The sequence below is a fragment of the Agelaius tricolor genome, unplaced genomic scaffold, assembly GCF_023055355.1.
Source record: "Agelaius tricolor isolate 1412-34295 unplaced genomic scaffold, bAgeTri1.0.p SCAF_9, whole genome shotgun sequence".
Lineage (NCBI taxonomy): Eukaryota > Metazoa > Chordata > Aves > Passeriformes > Icteridae > Agelaius > Agelaius tricolor.
Genome location: NW_027269269.1, coordinates 23,625,947 through 23,643,629, shown reverse-complemented (window position 1 = coordinate 23,643,629; position 17,683 = coordinate 23,625,947). Strand labels below are relative to the sequence as shown.

The 17,683-nt window shown below is 45.3% G+C and overlaps 1 protein-coding gene across 1 annotated transcript; it reads left to right on the top strand.

The window, feature by feature from the left end:
* The first annotated feature begins 11,967 nt into the window (after positions 1-11,967).
* Positions 11,968-14,335, top strand: NDUFB4 (NADH:ubiquinone oxidoreductase subunit B4). Its single transcript, XM_071433261.1, has 3 exons — positions 11,968-12,229; positions 12,474-12,620; positions 14,171-14,335. Exons 1-3 carry the CDS (start codon positions 12,029-12,031, stop codon positions 14,234-14,236), a joined length of 414 nt encoding a protein of 137 aa, XP_071289362.1. The 5' UTR covers positions 11,968-12,028; the 3' UTR covers positions 14,237-14,335.
* Positions 14,336-17,683: the final 3,348 nt, after the last annotated feature.

The window sequence follows — 17,683 nt, the reverse complement described above, 5'->3', positions numbered from 1 at the left end:
GATGACTTCTCCAGAAATCCTGGACTGGATCCAAAGATTTGAAATCCTGAGACAGGGTCAAGCCTAAAGAGCAGGAGGGTGCTGAGCAATGTCGCAAAATGCAGTTCCAGCTGTTGGGTTGTTCATTCACTTCTCCTGTCCTTAACTAAAGATCACCTTTTCCTCATCACATACTGGCCTTTCACTGCCACAGAGCACAAACAATACTCTTAAGCAAGAAAGTAATCTTTACCAGAATAAATCACTTTGGAATATCTATGCTCTGATCAGTTAATGTTCTGTCCAAGGGACACCCAATCCTGACCCTTCCTTCCTTCCTTCCTTCCTTCCTTCCTTCCTTCCTTCCTTCCTTCCTTCCTTCCTTCCTTCCTTCCTTCCAAGAATAAGGTATTAGGCAAGGACAAGCCAATGCTAACAACATGGTCAGCCCTAAACTCCTGGCACATGCAGAGGGACATCCCTCTGTATGCCCCAAGGTCACCCTAGGGCCATGAGCACAGCAGTACTCTCTGTAGGAAACTGTTTCAATTCAGTCCTGATCAAACATGTGACTGTCTAGACTCTGGGACCAAGAAATACTTTTGCACCTCTGCTTCTAAACAAGGTCAAGACAATGCAGTAAGTGGCAGATTCTCCCTCCAAGACCTCTCACTACGGTGTCACATCTTGCAGTTGTCTTCCTGTGCACCATGCACAGCACATCAAAAAGTCTGTGTGAGCAGTATGCTACATGATAGGCAAGTCAGAAGAATTTGTCCCAAACAGAGTCAAAAATCGAGACAAAGCTGGTGCCAGATGCTATATAGGTCCACTCAGAGAAGAGAGAGATGCTGGTATTTGGAAGAGGTTGTGCTGCAAGAAAATAGGATAAAAATCCATAAGCTGTCAACTGAAGTTGTCAGCTGCCTGACAAATGTCAGAGGTGGGACGATGCAGCCAGAGATAACTCTGCTCTGAGACTGCTCTGCAGGTCAGAAAGACCTTTTCTATCATTGCCTGAAAAAAAGGCAGCATTGCTGTCAGGACCAGATCTCACTCCTGTGATGCCTCTGCAAAAACTATGTCTAAGAACAAGGAAACCAAAGCTTCATCATTTCACTGATCTTAAAAAATATGCAGATTTTTAAGATTAGGGGCTCAGTTTTCTGCTTTGTTCAAGCTCTTTCTACAATGAAGTAAAACAAGGAAGGGTCAAGGAGTTGACTCAGCCCCACAAGGCAAAGCAAAGGGATGGGAAATGGGGTCTTGCTCTGTGCTGGGGAGAAGTTATATAACTGAAAAAAAAACCACTTTAATTTTGATGACTGTTCTGCTGCAAGTGTTTTATCATATTTCAAATTTTCATTTGGATTTGAGACAGATTTTAGCCTATTAGTTTGTCTCATGAGTATATCCCAGACAGTCTCAATTCTTCATGAGAAGGACTATCCTGGAAAGAATTAAGCAGGTCGAGAGGTGAGTCACCACCCTTTTTCTTTCAATTGCTGAAATGTGTTCAGTCCTCAGGGAAATTATGGAGAAATGCAACCTCCCTATTAACTGGTCCAGAAGAAGAGGCATCTCAGCCAGCTGTGAAAGACTGATACAGACATAACAGCACCAGGCTTTGCAATATCCCTTGGAGTCATTCTGTTTGTGACTTTGTGCTGTGGGCAGCTCTGGTCACTGCAGGGACTCGTGGACTATGCTGGGAACAAGAGAGGGCTGCCTCGCTGGAGCTTGCAGCAAGACTAACACAGCAACAGAAGGTGGGGATACCATGCCTGTGCCTGAGTCACAACAACCTCTCTCCTGACATATGTTGCACACAAAGAAAGGAAGGATTCACCATGAAAAGCATTAGTACAGAGATGGATAGGCCCTTCTCCATTCCTTCACTGTGAAATTGCTCAGTAAAACTAAAAAGCTGGTTGTAGAAACTGAGTTTGATCAGCCTCCCTGTGGTGAGGAGAACCAGCAAGCAATATGATGGCTGCTTGCACTTCCCTTAGCTTCAGACCCAGGAAGATTCTGAAATAATTCAAAGCAAAGGAGGAAGAACTTTGAATGCTCCTGCTCCCAAATTGCTGTGTACACATTGCTTGATTCAAAGATGAGAAGAATCAGGGAGCAGAGTACCAAAAAGTCATCAGTTGCCATCTGTCAAGCATTTGGCAAGTGGCTGCCACCACAACTGGATCTGCTTTTGAAGATGTTTGGATGGAAGTGAGTGAGATATGTCCAGTAGAGAGCAGGGAAAAGACTGAGGAGCAAGTGAAGGAGGCAGAGGAAGTCAAAGTAGGTTGAGGTAGTAAAGAGCCCCTCAGCAGTGCTGAGAGTGTGGGAGAACAGAATTGGGTAGGGTTAAAACCCATGCAAGTGAGTAGGAAGGAAGCAGATGCATGTAAGGAGATGGAGTGAGGGGCAGTAGGAGAGCAGGAAAAGCACAGTGTCTAAAGAGTCATGCAAGGGTCACACCATGAGTAGAAATCTTCCCTTTAAGGACTGAAATCACAATTACACTGGTTGAATTAAGGAATTATGGCACTATAAATAGAAGTGGTTTACACAAAGAGCAAACCTCTCTGCTAAGAGGTTATCTAGAGAAGTATGGAAACATTAATTTAGGAAGCAATTTTTAACCTTGGCGGCTGCCTTAGCCCGTCTCCCCAAAAAGGCAGGTGAAACCTGATGGATACAGGGCTCTGCAATGCAAAGGCATATTTCTTGTTTAGGGAATGTTCCTGATTTATACAATGATAACAAGAATCCAGGGACATCACTGTTCTGCCTTTCTATCTCTATGGGTCAGAAGTTTAAAGTTCTAGTATTGCCATAATTTTTTTTAAACACTGAAATACCCAGTCTGGACATGTTGTATCGTTTCCACTAGCTGGCATTCTGCAGCAACAGCCTCATTTGTATTCTGTCTTTTACTTCAGCAAAGAAAAAAACCACTCTGCATTGCCACAACTAAGTCCTTCCCCACTGCAATACAGAGACTGCCAAACAGCCACACTAAATTCAACGTGTTCCTACTAACATATTTTACTCATACTGATGGTCTGCTTCACAATGTGTTCCCAAATACTTGATTTAAAATTTAAGCTCCATACTTCTAACAAAATATATAAAGCAAAACAAAGTGAGCATCTTTTTCTACATAGCAGTTCAACAGAGCTGCTTCTCCTTCAAGGCTCATCTATCACAGATTTCAGGCAGGAGGTTTTTTCCCCACACAGAGTTGGAGTGTCTTCCTGTACAAAGGAGAAATTTGTGACTTCTAAAAGAATCATTGTCTATAAAGTCTTACTTCTTTTTTGAGTTAAAAATTAATTTCAGGTTGTGGATAAATTTTGGACCTGATAATACCACAAAGTGAGGCTTCCTCCAAGATAATGTTCTTGAGTGGACTCCACCTTGGCAGGCAAAGTCCCTAACTCCAAACCCACTGTTGAGGCACTGTATTTCTGTCTTGACAAGCAGGAGTGGCCATATCTGTTGGGGATTAAAGTTTCCCTGGCCCTTTCTGGTTGGATCTTCACACAGCAGGCTTTTCTTTACAATCTGATTCTGTTTGTGAAAGAAAGTCCAACTAAACCCACCAGGTAACTTCAAATAAGACATTGCAGGCAATGTGAAAGCTTTGTGGGCCAGAGCCATTTTTCATTGGGCTCTCCTTTGCTGTCAGAAAGTCCAGCATTTCACGCGTGGGTCTGAGAAGAGCTTACAGGAGCATCCTCCATGTGCAATAAAGGCTGTGTAACATTTTTCTCCAAGCTACACAAGCCATGGCACTCTGTCACACAGTGGGTACTCAGGGAGCTGGAAAGTATCTGGGCTACACAAAACTCTTCCCAAAACCCATGAAGAAAAAATTAATCTCTAAGGGATGGTTAAAAATGAATCTCTAAGGGATGGTTCACCTCTCAGACATGTTTTGGGTTAAGAGGACTCTCCATCTGAAACTCTCCCCATCATGTCAGAGAGAAGCAGGCAGAATTCACAGCAGGCACTGCTACTTTTCTGATGCCCAAACTGAATGAGGCAGTTCTACAATTTCTTTTGTGGGCAGAGGAAAACACCTGCAGAGAAATGGGGAAAAAAAGAAGCATCAGCTTCTGGTGATGGTCTGTGTCAGGAGCAGCAGGCCAGAAAAGATGCCTCCCCTTATGCTGCATAAGCCATTTCCTGCAACACTTGAGTTTCTCCTCACTGACTCCTGCTAGCAGCTGCTTTGTGAATTTTTTCTGGCAGCCATCTGAGTTCACCCTTGGCACCACATACAATCCCCAGGGCCATGAGGTTGAGCACTCCTCCATGAGTGACACTGCAGTCCAGGAATGGGAAGATTGGGCTGAGCTGGGAGCCAGACAAGGTGATGAGGGCAGGTCCAGTGGCAATAACCATAACCAGCTGCAGTCCAGTGCTGTCCAGGCAAAGCCAAAGTAATAAGGAAGGCCTGAGGTCAAGCTAGGAACTCGAGCCAAGCCTAGATACAGCATACATTTCACACAGTTCAGGCCAGCTCTAAGGCAAGGATCTCAGCTTTATCCTGCACCTGGGCCAAGTGGAGGGTGGTTGGAGCAATGACAGCTTGCTGGAGTACCCCAGGTCCTGACAGCCATTGTGAGGGGAAGTCTAGGAACCATGTTAGCCCTCAGCTGGCTAAGCACTTCTAACACTTAACCAACAACAGGACTTACCCTCAGACATGCAGGGGATGTTTCAAATTCCCTCCCTACTCTAAGACCTCTTCCTCTCCCACTCTTCATTGATACATAACTATTAATAGTTTCTTGTGCGAGGAGCTGGAAGCAGAGGGAGAGCTAAGAATACAACACTATTAAATGCTACAATCAATGACTTGCAAAGGAGTGGAGAAGGGATGCTGGCTGCCAGCTTATCCTTCTCTCACAGGGCCGCCCAGGCGGCACCAGCTCCCTGGCTGAGGCAGCTCAGCCACGGCTATAATTCAGTGTGAGTCCAAAGTTTTCTTTTGACAGGAAAAGCTGAAACAGCAGAGGGCTTCTTGCCATCGACTCTGGACAAGCCAAGGAGAGGCAGGAATGGTTTGTTTAATGCCATGTCTCATTATTCCTGGCACTTCATGACTCATTAAATGTCCTAGTTTTGTAACTAACTCCTGCTGAGCTCAACATTTGATACACATTTATGGGTGGCCTGTTGGCTGTACTAACAATTCATAATTCCCCTAACCATCTTAACTCCTTCCTTTGCATGCTAGGCTTCCTTTAAACAACTATAAAATAAAGATACTGAGGACTTCAGTTCTTAACACAGAATGAATTACATGTATCTGGAAAATTTATTAATATAGCTATATGCTGCAGTTAGATGTACTTATTCTGAGCTCAAATAAACTGTGCTGAATCCTAATACTGCTTACACTGCTCCCTTTCTGTATCCATTTGGCTTTTACCATGGATAAATCCATGCACATGAATGCTTGATATTGATGCCCCTACAAAAGAAGGGCAGCAGCACACTTAACAGTATTTATTCACTTGTGTAGAATGGAAATAGGAGCCAAATGACCCTTCTTGGCCATAACATATGGGAATTAGAAGTATGGGGCCTCTGTTCAGGAACCTTCTTGTTACATGAGTGATTTTGTCAGCTTCCCTCATTTTCCAGCTTGCTTTCTTTGCAAAAGGTCAGTGAGAATTCACAACAGAGCCCACCAACATGTTGACCCAGTCTGACAACGGATTCAAATGGGGCAACTGCAAGCACTCAGAACAAGTCTGACATGCACCAGTATTTTTTCAGTTGACAGCATATTTAACCTGTCTCTTCTGAAAACATCATGCATGGTCACCTTGGAGGTAAGTAGACAGGTGTGTGATTTAGGTTAATTTTTCTCTCATTCACTTGAAGCACAGAATCACTTAGCCTGGTCACACTGAAAGGAGTGACTTTGAGTACACAGTTAAAAAATCCAGTCTGTGTATTTCAGGGCATGACTGAAAAGCCACTAGCAAAATCACAGTTCTAAGCTGAAGGTATCTTGGATTACTTTAAACTCTAGGTGGAAGTTATTTGCAGCTTCAATCAGAATGTCATAGAAGTGCGTCTGATTTCAGGCTACCTTGTAGGAGAATAGTCTGAAAATCAGTGGTATCAGACAGCTTTCAAACTGCCTTTGTACTGGGTTGGTTGGGACAGACTCAACTTTCTGCACAGCAACCTATAGGGTCTGTGCTTTTCATCTGTGGTTAAAAGAGCACTGGTAGCACATGGGTTTGGGTATTGCTGGGCAGTGCTAGCACAGTGTCAGGGCTTTCTCTCCAACACCCCACCAACAACTTTGGAGGTCTGTAGGCTGGAGATGGGCAAGATATTGGAGGGGGAATAACCAGGACAGCTGACTCACATAACCAAAGGGATATCCCACGCCATATGATGGCCTTCTTAGAAATAAAAGTTGAAGGAAAGGAGAATGATGGGAGGACATTTGTGGTGATGCCATCTGTCTTCCCAAACAACTGCTATGCCTATTGAGGCCTTGCTTCCCAAAAACCAGCTGGACATCTGCCTGCTGACGGGTTGTAGTGAATTAATTCCTCTTTTTACTTTGCTTCCATGTGCAGTGTTTGCTTTTCTTAACAACTGCACTTTTATCAAACCATGAGATTTTCTATGTCATTTTCTCCCCCAGCCCTTTCAAAGAGAGGAGTGAAAAAAGCAGCTCGGTAGATGTCTGGCAGTCAGTCAAGGCCAACCCTCCATGGGGTTCTGGACAAAGATTAATTTTCTTGACTATTTTTTCCATTTTGCTTACTGCTGATGGCAAAGAAAACAGATGATGTAAACTTCAAAGGCATTTTCATAGGAGAATTGTCAATTTCACTTAATACTGCCAACCTTGAACAGTCAATAAACATCAGTCCTAATTAAAAAGAAGAAAAACCACTTGGGGTCTTACCTGTTAAGCTTTGGTGTGTGAGCCCACGAGGATGTGGTTTTATGACCAGCATATTCTAGCTCAAGCCTGTGCTGCCCTACTGAGACTGGCCCCACCCTTACTGGAGCCTATTTTATATTCCTGCTGCTTGCTTTAGGTCAACACTAGCAGTCAGGAGAAGAGTCAAAGGAGCTTCATGATCTGGCTGACAAAACAGAGACAAGAAGGGTCTTGTTCATTCTTGCAAAATCTTTTGTTTCAGAGGTGGTTTGCAGCAGCAGTAAGGCTGTGTTCAGCAGCTGCCATAGGGTGGTCCAGGAGGAGCAGATGATGCAGGAGATCTGCACAGGAGGACAGTTTGTCACCGCAGCATTTCTCCCTGGGTGCAGCAGTTCCTGTCAGCAGGAGAAAAAACAATCACTGATTTCAGTCAAGTGTTTTGTCTGCAGCGTTTCTGTCTTTGTCCTGCATTGCTTTATGCAAGGGTGAGACACTGACTATTGGTGACTCAGGCTTTTGCTGAAGGATGTGTTTTAAAGTTAGAAACATGGCTGTTACAAAACAACGAGAGTGCACAAATTCACCCCTGGAAGAGTGAAAACAACAAATTGCAATGCACAGGCTTCAGTGTCAGAGAATATTTTTCTCTGGAAGGGATTTAGTTATTTTTTTACCCCATGAAACAAGTGCCATCTCTCAGAAAAGACTTCCTGTGAGGATTTTGATCCTTTGGGAAGGAGGATGAGTTAGTGGCTAGAGATGAAATGTAAAGGTGTTTTCAGCATAGCAGCTGGCTGCTAGGTTTTCTAATACAGTACATTACATTGTTAATGGAAATGTTGCTTTGTACCTTCTGTTTTTCTCCCAGTAGAATTAATTCCAGCACTGTTTGCATGCCAAGCATGCACACTCACAGCTACGAGCTCTGGGGAGAGGCACAGCTTGGACCTGCACTGATAAGATCACAAAGATTCTGCAACAGGGCTGGAGCTGAACCCGCTGCCTTTGCCAAGTGACTTCACCACGAGACCACCTCTGCTCCTGCCCACAGGAGCCATCACACATCACACACCACTACAGACAGGCCTTGGGAGTCAGTGGATTGGGGCAAAGGCATCTGGCTGTTTGGAGGTCCTTTGGGAGAGCTGCAGGAACAGGAGTCTTCTGTTCCACTCTGTGATGCAGCAAAGAGGGAAAAAGCCCCCACCACTTCCCACAGAGCAGCTAACCCTTCCCAGTTTGCTAATCCAATCTGCACTCCTGCTTCTGCCAGGAATCAATCTGTTTCAAGGCTGCACGTGTCCTTTTATTAAGAAATAAGAGAGAGCAGGGAGGAGCAGCTTTAAAAGCATCAAGCCATGCAGGGGCTGGGAGGCACAGGCTGCCAAGTCCTTGGGAACACTCAGAGATGAAAGTACCACAGGAGTGCCACATGGCAGTGCTGCTGGTATAGGTACTGTGCTGCTAAAGCAGCTCTCTACATGCTGGTTATGAAGAGACACAAATCATGGAGCTGGAGACACTGAGCTCACTAAATCCAATGGTCACAAAATGGGAAGTAAAGGGAGTATATTTTTCCATGCTATAGGAGCCACTGACCCAAGCTGAAAGCCCTGGGAGAAAAAGCAACAGGGCATGTTAAGTACTTCCCTGGGAGCTGGCTGTGAATGAAGCAGCTTGGTTTTCACTTGGATTTTCAGACACATGTTTGTGAAGAAAATGGGAGTGCAAAAGCTGGAGAGATTTCTGAGATGAATATAGGCTTATACTTGAGAGAGGGAAATGCACCTAATGCTGTGTGTTATGGTGGGGGTGCTCAAGGTACACAAAACTGCAGAAACATCCAACTTGTATTTCATCCTGCTGAAAGCAAGTCACAACTCCTAATTAGCTGTTCGGACCAAAAGGAGGTCATTTATTTTCCAAGTGCTTAGGAAAAAGAGTGAAATTGGAGGATGTGAAGAAGAGCTTGTGCTCTATTACTGCAGAGCCAAAGCACAGTATCTTAAATAAAGTCAGCAGTATAATTTTTTGTATAGGAGGAAATTGTAATCCCTCATCCAACATTACCTGAGTCTGCAGTTAGCACAGAGTGAATCAGGCCATAACTATATATGCACAGCAACTTACTGGGTCCCAATCAGCATAGCTATCACTGTTTTGTAGACTAGAAGAAGAAAACACAACAGTAAACTTGTTTACTGGCTACTTTGTTTCCAGAAAGACAACTTGCCTTGTCTTTACATCACTGGAGACCAAAGTTCTTAAAACCGACAAGATAAAAACCTCCTAAAGTCAAAGCCTAAGAATCACTAAGGTTGCAAAATAACTCTAAGATCATCAGGTCCAGTGATTATCCCAGTGCTGCCAAGTCCATCACTAGACAGTGTCCCCACATGCCACATCTTTTGAATATCTATGGAGAAAGTTCACTACTTCCTGGAGCAGCCTGTTCCCATGCTGGATAATCCTTTTGGTGAAAAAATTTTTCTTAATATCCAGTCTAAACCTCCCCTGGCACAACCTGAAGCTATTTTCCCTTGTCCAGTCACTTGCTGTATGGGACCAGAGACCAACTCCACATCTGGCCACAACCTCCTTTCACACAGTTATTGAGAGCAATAAGGTCTCCCCTGAGCCCCCTTTTCTCCAGGCTAAACAACCCCAGCTGCTCCTCACAGGACTTGTGCTCCAGACCCTTCCCCAGCCCTGTTGCCCTTCTCTGGGCACTTTGCAGCACCTCAATGTCCTTTTTGTACAGAGGGCCCCAGAACTGGGCACAGCACTCAAGGTGTGGCCTCACCAGTGCCGAGTACAGGAGGACAATCCCTGCCCTGCTCCTGCTGGCCCCACCATTGCTGATCCAGGCCAGGATGCCATTGGCCTTCTCGGCCACCTGGGCACAGCTGGCCAAAAGCAGTGCAAGGTCAAACCCCTGTTTTCTTTGCCCGGTGTTCACCAAGCAGAGGGTGAATCCTGAACCTGTCAGTAGTGTCTGTCAAGGTGGTGAGTCACCTCTCGAGAATCCTGGAGGTTACCTGGCCGCTTGTCCAGTCAGCTCAGCCTTGGTTAAAGAATCAAAGGGACAATTTGAAGCTGAAAGCAAGTAACTGTGGGATTTTGCAAATACCAGTCTGCCTGCAACATATCTCTTGTGTAACATGGAATACTGTTCAAATGTAGGGATTTTTCATTCAGTTCAAAAATTAATGTTCAAATATAGCTATAGCAAAGCTCTCTGTAGCACCGACAGTGTAAATTAATTGCCATCCTTCCTCGTGAGGGGAGGTGGAGGAATGGTACTGATCTCTTCTCTGTGGTGAACAGTGACAGGACCTCAGGGAATGGCCTAAAGTTGACCATTGGGAGGTTTAGGTTCAATATCAGGAAAAGGTTCTTCTCCCAGAGGGTGGGTGGGCACTGGAACAGGCTCCCCAGGGAAGTGGTCACAGCACCCAGCCTGACAGAGTTCAAGAAGTGTTTGGACAGTGCCCTCAGGCACAGGGTGTGACTCTTGAGGATGAATCTGTGCAGGGCTAAGTTGGACTTGATCCTTGTGGGTCACTTCCAACACAAAATATTCTGTGATTCCATGATCCTGTAATTTTAAGAGACTATTTTCAGCAGTTTGACATATATTAACTACACTTTCTAAAACATAGAAATACTGTTCGAAAGGGCAGTAAACACCCCCACAGCAATGGCACCCCCTTGTCCCAGCAGACTCAAAGAGGTCAACACTCCTAACCTGTGACTCATCCTGAAGGCCATTTTAATTGCAGGGGACGGGAAAAATTTACCTGCTGGGACTGCTGTTATTGTGATAACAAAACCTGTCCCTGACATGCCCTGAGCCACAGCAGGTGAGGCCAGGTGAGGCCAGGTAAGGCCAAGAGAGGCAGGAGAAGTGGGTACCTGGAAATCTCATGAGTTTTAACAAGACCAAGTGCAAGGTGCTGCACCTGGGTCAGAACAACTCCGGTATCAACACAGGATGGGGGATAAACAGATCGAGAGCAGCTCTGACCAGGAGGACTTGGGGGTGCTGTTGGGTGAGAGGCTGGACATGCTCTGGCCACAGGCACTCACAGCCCAGAAAGCCAAACATGTCCTGGGATGCATCCAAGGGACAAGGGAGGGAATTCTGCCCCTGTGCTCTGTAAGACCCCGCCTGGACACCACAACCAGCTTTGGGCCCCCAGCACAGGAAGGACATGGACCTGTTGGAGCGAGTCCAGAGGAGGCCAACAAGATATCACAGGGATGGAGCACCTCTCCCACGAGGAAAGGCTGAGAGAATTGGGTTTGTTCAGCCTGGGAAAGAGAAGGCTTTGAGGTGACCTAAGTGTGGTCTTCCAGCACCTGGAAGGGAGCTCACAGTAAAGATGGGGAAAGGTTATGTACAAGAGAATGCAGTGACATTTTTTTCTCCTGAGAAGCTGAGAGGCCTCAGGAACAAAATGTAAACAATGGTTATCTGCTGCTGTGGAATGCAACAGGTGCATCTGTGATTGGGCTCATGTGGTTGTTTCTAATTAATGGCCAATCACAGTCCAGCTGTCTGGACTGTCTCAGTCAGGCACAAGCCTTTGTTATCATTCCATTATTTTTCTATTCTTAGCTAGCCTTCTGATGAAATCCTTTCTTCTATTATTTTAGTATAGTTTTAATATAATATATATCATAAAATAATAAATCAAGCCTTCTGAAACATGAAGTCAGATCCTCATCTCTTCCCTCATCCTAAGACCCCCGTGAACACCGTCACAGAAGTGGAATGGGTTCAAATAGAAAGAGTAGATTTAAGTTAGATATTACAAAAAAAAATCCTCTACCCTGAGTGTGGTAAGGTACTGGCACAGGCTCCCCAGAGAAACTGTGGATGCTCCATCCATTGGAGGATTCAAGGTCAGGCTGGATGGGGCTTTGATAAACCTGTTTTAGTGGAAGCTGTCCCTGCCAACAGCAGCGGTGTTGGAAGCGGATGAGTTTTACCGTCCCTGCAGCCCAAACCATTCCGTGCTCCGGCTCTGTGAGGGGAGGCGGCCGCTCCGCAGCGGGCGGGGCGGGGCGGGGCAGGGCCGGCACCGCCCCCACGGCCGGCAGGGCCGGCTCTCCAAGATGGCGTGGGCACCGCCTCCGTCGGCGGCCCAACTGTACAGGCCGAACAGCTTCGTCTCGCTGCCCGCCGAGCTCGACCCCGCCACCTACGACACATCGCCGGAGAAGCTCCGCGCCGAGGCCGAGCGCCTGGCGATTCGGTCCCGGCTCAAGCGGCAGTACCTGCTGCAGCTCAACGACCCCAACGCGCCCGCCGTCATCGTGAGTGGGGACGGAGGGGCCGAGGGGCGGCGGGGGAAGCGCGGGGCTCGCCCGCCTCACCCGGCGGCGTCCCGGAGCGGGGCCCGCTCCTGCGGCCGTGCTGGGCCCGGGGCCCGGGCGGCGGGACGCTGCCCGCCCTCCCCGTGACCTTGGTGCCCTTCCCGGTGTGCCTCGGCCTCAGTCCCCGCGTGGAGGGGCCAGTGCGGAGCCCCGCGGCCTCACCGCTGTTGTCTTTGCACCCCAGGAAAATCCCGCCTTGATCCGCTGGGCCTATGCGAAGTCGCAGAACGTCTACCCGACTTTCCGGCCGACACCCAAGACGTCCTTTCTAGGAGCTGTTTATGGCTTAGGCCCCCTCCTCTTCTGGATCTTTGTCTTAAAAGCTGACAGGGTAAGTCGGCCGAGAACGCTGAAAGTCAGCGAACACCACAAACACCAGCTTGTAAAATGTACATCTGCTTGGAGTCTCAGTCTGTGGGACCCTGATGCACCTAAGAATGATTGATACCATTGAAATAGTGAGGGAAGGAAGGCTGTAGCGAGCCTGCTGTCTCAGAGCCTGTTACTGATTGCAGAGTCTTGCTTTTTTGAGAGCCCTTTATTGTACCCTTGGGGCTATGGCCAGTCACAGGTTGCCCGATCAGGCTATTTTGCAGTCACAAAGCTCTCTGTAGCACTCAGTGAAAATTAATCCTAAGTTACTCTTATTTTCAGCAGTTGACATGCATTAACCATGCTTTTTGAACAAAATATGCAGAAGCTTAGGATGGCAGACCTAGCAATATCTCTGTGCAGTTGCTTGACCATTTCTTTAATTTAGTGAAGCAAATGGGGAGGAGTAGTTGTGCCAATTGCAGTGTATGATCTCAGTTGGACACTCTAATAATTTGGAAGGTTTATCTTGCTTCCATTCTAACTCCTAAACTATGAGTGTCAGAATCTAAGGAATGGTAGATCATTATGAAAAAACTCAGCTATATACATACATAAAAAATGCTAACAGGCAGACAGGGGCTGTTTTTAGTAGAGAATTTGTGGCTATTGTAAACCACTTTTATTTCCCTCTTTTGCACAGAAGTAGTATTTTAGATCAAATCATAAACCACAAAGCGCTAACATAAATTAACAGAATATTTGTAGGGAATGTTGTTTTCCTGAGTGAATTGGAAATTCAGGTTTTAGGGAGTGTCTTGATATAAATGTTCTTGAGACTTCAGTACTTCTGCAGTATTTTGCCATGCTGAAGTCCAGGATAATTCACTTTCCTTTACTGTGGTTCCTTTAGTGAAGTTTGGGGATTCTTCTTGTTTTCCTGGTAGTACATAAGGCATGGTAGTCATAGTCTTTTCTCTGAGGAATGTTTGCTGTGAGTCTGGAAAAGCAAGAGATAAATCACCAGGTTTTAAGTAAATCTTCTGGTTTTATCCAGCAACAGGAATCTGGCCATTATCCACAGCGCCTGTGTACTGTAATGGTACCTGTCAGAAAGGTACATGACTGCAGAGTGGGGTACAAATGGGTAGGAAGTGAGCACAGGCGCTTTTAGGCAAGTTATTAAGAAGTTTCTCCATAATTAGTTCTCTAAGCTGGGTTATTCAGCCAGAAGGAGGAGATAGAAACTAAGGTACAAATGATGAGACACAACTGGTTTGGTGAAAAATGCCTTACAGGAATTGGTCTCTGCTGGCCTGTGAGAGTACCTAGACGTGAGGTCAATCTGAGCAGGTCTTTAGTAGGTGGAGCTAAATGCCGTGTTGTCTTGTACTTTTAAACAGCTTGTGCCCAAAGAATCCTTTAGGGTGGAAAACACCCTTAAAATCCTATATGGTGCTGCCTTCATGTAGTCTGTGCTGAAATACTAGAACTGCTGTTCTGTTATCCCAGGCTTATTGGAAGTCCTTCTCTGGTAGGATGATGATAAATGTTCTCTCTCTTCCACAGGATCGTAAAGAGAAGCGTATCCAGGAAGGTAAACTCAAGCGATCGCCGCTCAGTGTGTTCTTCTAAGTCCCTGGAATTGCAGTGATGTTCTTGGGATAGAAATAAAATAAGATGCACTATGTGATGACATTTCTCTGTCACAAGAATAAATCTTAATTGCTTGTTGGTTGTCTTGCATCTTTAAAAATCATGGGAAGTGCAAAAATGTCAGATCTTTATTTCTAAACCAGATGGATACAGAGAGGGTGTCTGGAACTCAGCCACTGTACTCTTTTGATGTACATACAGAGGATCTTTTTAAACCATGAAAGTTCCTGTTGTCCAGGAAGGTTGAAGTTTAAAATTAGTAGCAGGCTAAAATGCTAAGCAAGACCAAAGCAGTTTCCTAAAGGAACTACTGCTTGCCTTCCAGATGTTTCTTCTTGGTGTCACTTTGGCTGTGTGGTTTGCCCTTACTGGATAGTGGGCGAGTTGTGTGATACAGCAATTTTTAAGAACTTAGGAGTTTGCCTGACTGCTCTCAATAAGTTGAGTTAATTTTTCTTTTCCCTAATAAACTACAAACCTAAACCATGTGTTTGTTTATTGCAATAAACTTCTATTTTTTTATTAGTACCAGATTTGAAAATAGTGAGCTCAATGTTGTCATGCTGTATGTAACCAGAATTTCCACTAATTCTGTGATTCCTGTGAATGGGAGACAAGAAGTGTAAGATAAGGATTTTTACTTTGACACTGGCTATCTTGTAGTACAGGAGAGTACTATAAGACAGTTCTCCTGTACTAGAACAGGAGAGTACTAGTCCCCTGTAAGAGGGCTATGTTCCAAAAAAAAAAAATCCACCACCAAGCATAACTGAATCTTATGCCTGCAAAGATACCTTTTCTGTTTATTCTTATAAGAACAAAAGCTTTTCCTGCCTAGATCAACTGGTGTAGAGGACTCTGGAATTGTTACTGCCAATGTACTGAGATAAGAGTGCAAAGAAAAGATTTTTGATGCATACTTGAATTTTTACATGGCCTGTAGGTGCCTTCATGTTCCAAACAACCCTCATTGTTCAGGGACTAGTTTCTTCCCAGGCACTGAGGTTCATACTAGAAGCTCAGTCTGATACAAAAGTTGAAAAATTCCCTTTGCCTGCTGGGAAAGCAGCTAATGTGAAGTCAGCAAAAACAGGTCTGCTGTATCCTTCCTTTCCCTGCACAATGAAGATGTAAATGTGGGCCATTGCAGTCACTCCCCAGCAGAGTGAGTTGATGAGCTTTTCCATATAATCACTAAGTGGCTGAGGTTGGAAGGGACCTCTGGAGGTCATCTGGGTCCTACCCTCTGCTCCAGTAGGGCCATCTAAAGTGGGTTGTCCAGGACCACGTATGTACAGGTGGCTTTTGACTATCTCTAGAGATGAAGACTCCATGACTTCCTGAGCAACCTGTGCCCATGCTCAGTCACCCTCACAATAAAATCACTCTCACTGTGTGGGTTCTTTTTGATATGGGTTTGTTGCTTGGGTTTTTTGTTTGTTTGTTTGTGGAGGGGGTTTGTTTTGTTGTGTTTTGGTTTTTTGTTTGGTTGGGATTTTTTGTTTTTTTTTTTTTTTTCTTTTTTTTTTCTTTTTTGGTTTTGGTTTTTTTTCTTTTTTTTTTTTAATTAATTTTTTAAAAGTCTTTCCTATTGCAGCTCTTCTTGTGTGGGCCATGAAACATTCAGGCTGTGTGGAGCTTGGCACTAATGCTTTGTACAGAAACTGGACTAGTCAGTGCTAGGTTTTGGATTCCCATGTGTGCTCCCAGCAACCCTTTTGCATCAGTTTCTGCAGCTTGTTCTGCTAGTTTAACTAAAGCAAACCCGTATTATTCTCTGCAGAATAGCTCCTAAAAGACTGTCACAAATGATATTACAAGATAAGGCTGTGGATCAGTGCAGAGAGGCATCAGTGCATGGAGAGAGTGATATTTAGGGAAAGAAATAATTGCTTGTCTGAGCATGCTAAATTAGCTATTCTTGCTGCCACAAACTAATTTGATCTCCCAGGACCCATTTCCTCAGCTAATTGGAACTTGAGTTGCCACACATGTAAATTCTCCCTTGCAGCTGTATTTGTTTCAGGCCAGCTGAGCAAATGCTTCAGGATGGGTTGTGGATGAGCACAGCGCCTCTGGTCTTTTAGGGCAGTGTTGGATTGATGCTCGTGGCACCTGCTACAGCCCTTTCCTTTCCAGCCCTGAGTCTCTGATGCTACATCCCTGCAGATTTGACCATGGTGCTTGGGGAAAGGCTGCCCTACTTTTATCTCTTGTTATTTCCAGAACTCTCCAAGCTGTTTTCTTGCTAGGAATGAGCATGCCATGCTGCTGGAGATGGGGTTGATGTTTGGAGCAGTGGTGCTGGGTGCAGTGAGGAAGGAAAGAGAAGTTTCCCTTCAGATATCTAGGGTGGAGGTAGGAAAGTGAATGTGCCTTGTGGAATTTTACCCTTAACTGATGTGTTACTACACTATATATGCTTTGGTGATGTGTCTGTACAAGAGAAATTCAAGCCTGTAGGTCACTGGATGATAATTAAGATCCCAAACAGAAAACAAGCTCTTCCTGTCTGCCTGTGAAACATTTAGACCTTATTTATCCCTGGATCAGTCTGATTAAATCAGCTTCTCTGGCAAATTGATTCTCCCAAATGTCCTTTTCTGAATTGGCTATTTTAGAGTAAACGTCTCCGTGTAGATTTTATAATACTTTGCTCAAAGCTGATGCCTTTTTTTTACCCCAAGGACCTGGTGCAGATCCAAAACTGATGATGGATGTAACTGACTGATAACTGTGTGTCTACATTTCCTTCTCTTTGGGAAAATTGCTTCTCTGGGGAAGTAAGAAACAAAAATCTGGTGGCACCAAGTTTAGAAACTTCCACCTGGGTATGTGCTAAAGTACAGGCCTGAAGTGTGGGGTGCCTGGGCTGTGCTCCTGGTTCCCACTCTACTTGGGGCTTTGCTTGCTCCCTCCACCCTGTGTAATTCACCAGCTGGGGGTGAGGCTTGTGTACTCCAATCAATGTTGAGGTCTCCCATGGTGCCTGCAGTTTAGCTTTTTTCCAGGTACCTTCCCAGGAACAAATGCTTGGACTAGCCAGAGAAGCCCTTTCACATTTGCTATGCTGTAGATTAGCACAGAACTAGGGAGAGAATTTGTCAAGTGCTGACAAACGAGTCGATACTGCAGGATGGCCAGTGTGGAATAGAAACTTTCCCTCACTTAGCAGTGAAGTGCTTTGGGTTCTCCAACCTTTATCATTTGTGGTCTACTTTTCTGACAACCAAGTCTTTCCTTAGCAGCCCTCCATGGATGAGCAGGTTGAAGTGGCTTGCTCTGATAGTGGGCTTAGGCCTGCTAGAGCCTTCAGCTCTGTTTATAAAGCTCTTCCCATAGAGACAGCATACAATGCTTTATCACTCCCTAGCTTCTCACACTGGGTTGTATTTTCAGGAGGCCCTGTGAATGGGAGCTAGCTGG

Bases quoted from the DNA above. Each gene is read 5' to 3' on its own strand.
- NDUFB4 (XM_071433261.1), top strand. From the start codon at position 12,029: ATGGCGTGGGCACCGCCTCCGTCGGCGGCCCAACTGTACAGGCCGAAC. The intron at 12,230-12,473 runs GTGAGTGGGGAC...TTTGCACCCCAG, and splicing joins CCAACGCGCCCGCCGTCATC to GAAAATCCCGCCTTGATCCG. The intron at 12,621-14,170 runs GTAAGTCGGCCG...TCTCTTCCACAG, and splicing joins TTGTCTTAAAAGCTGACAGG to GATCGTAAAGAGAAGCGTAT.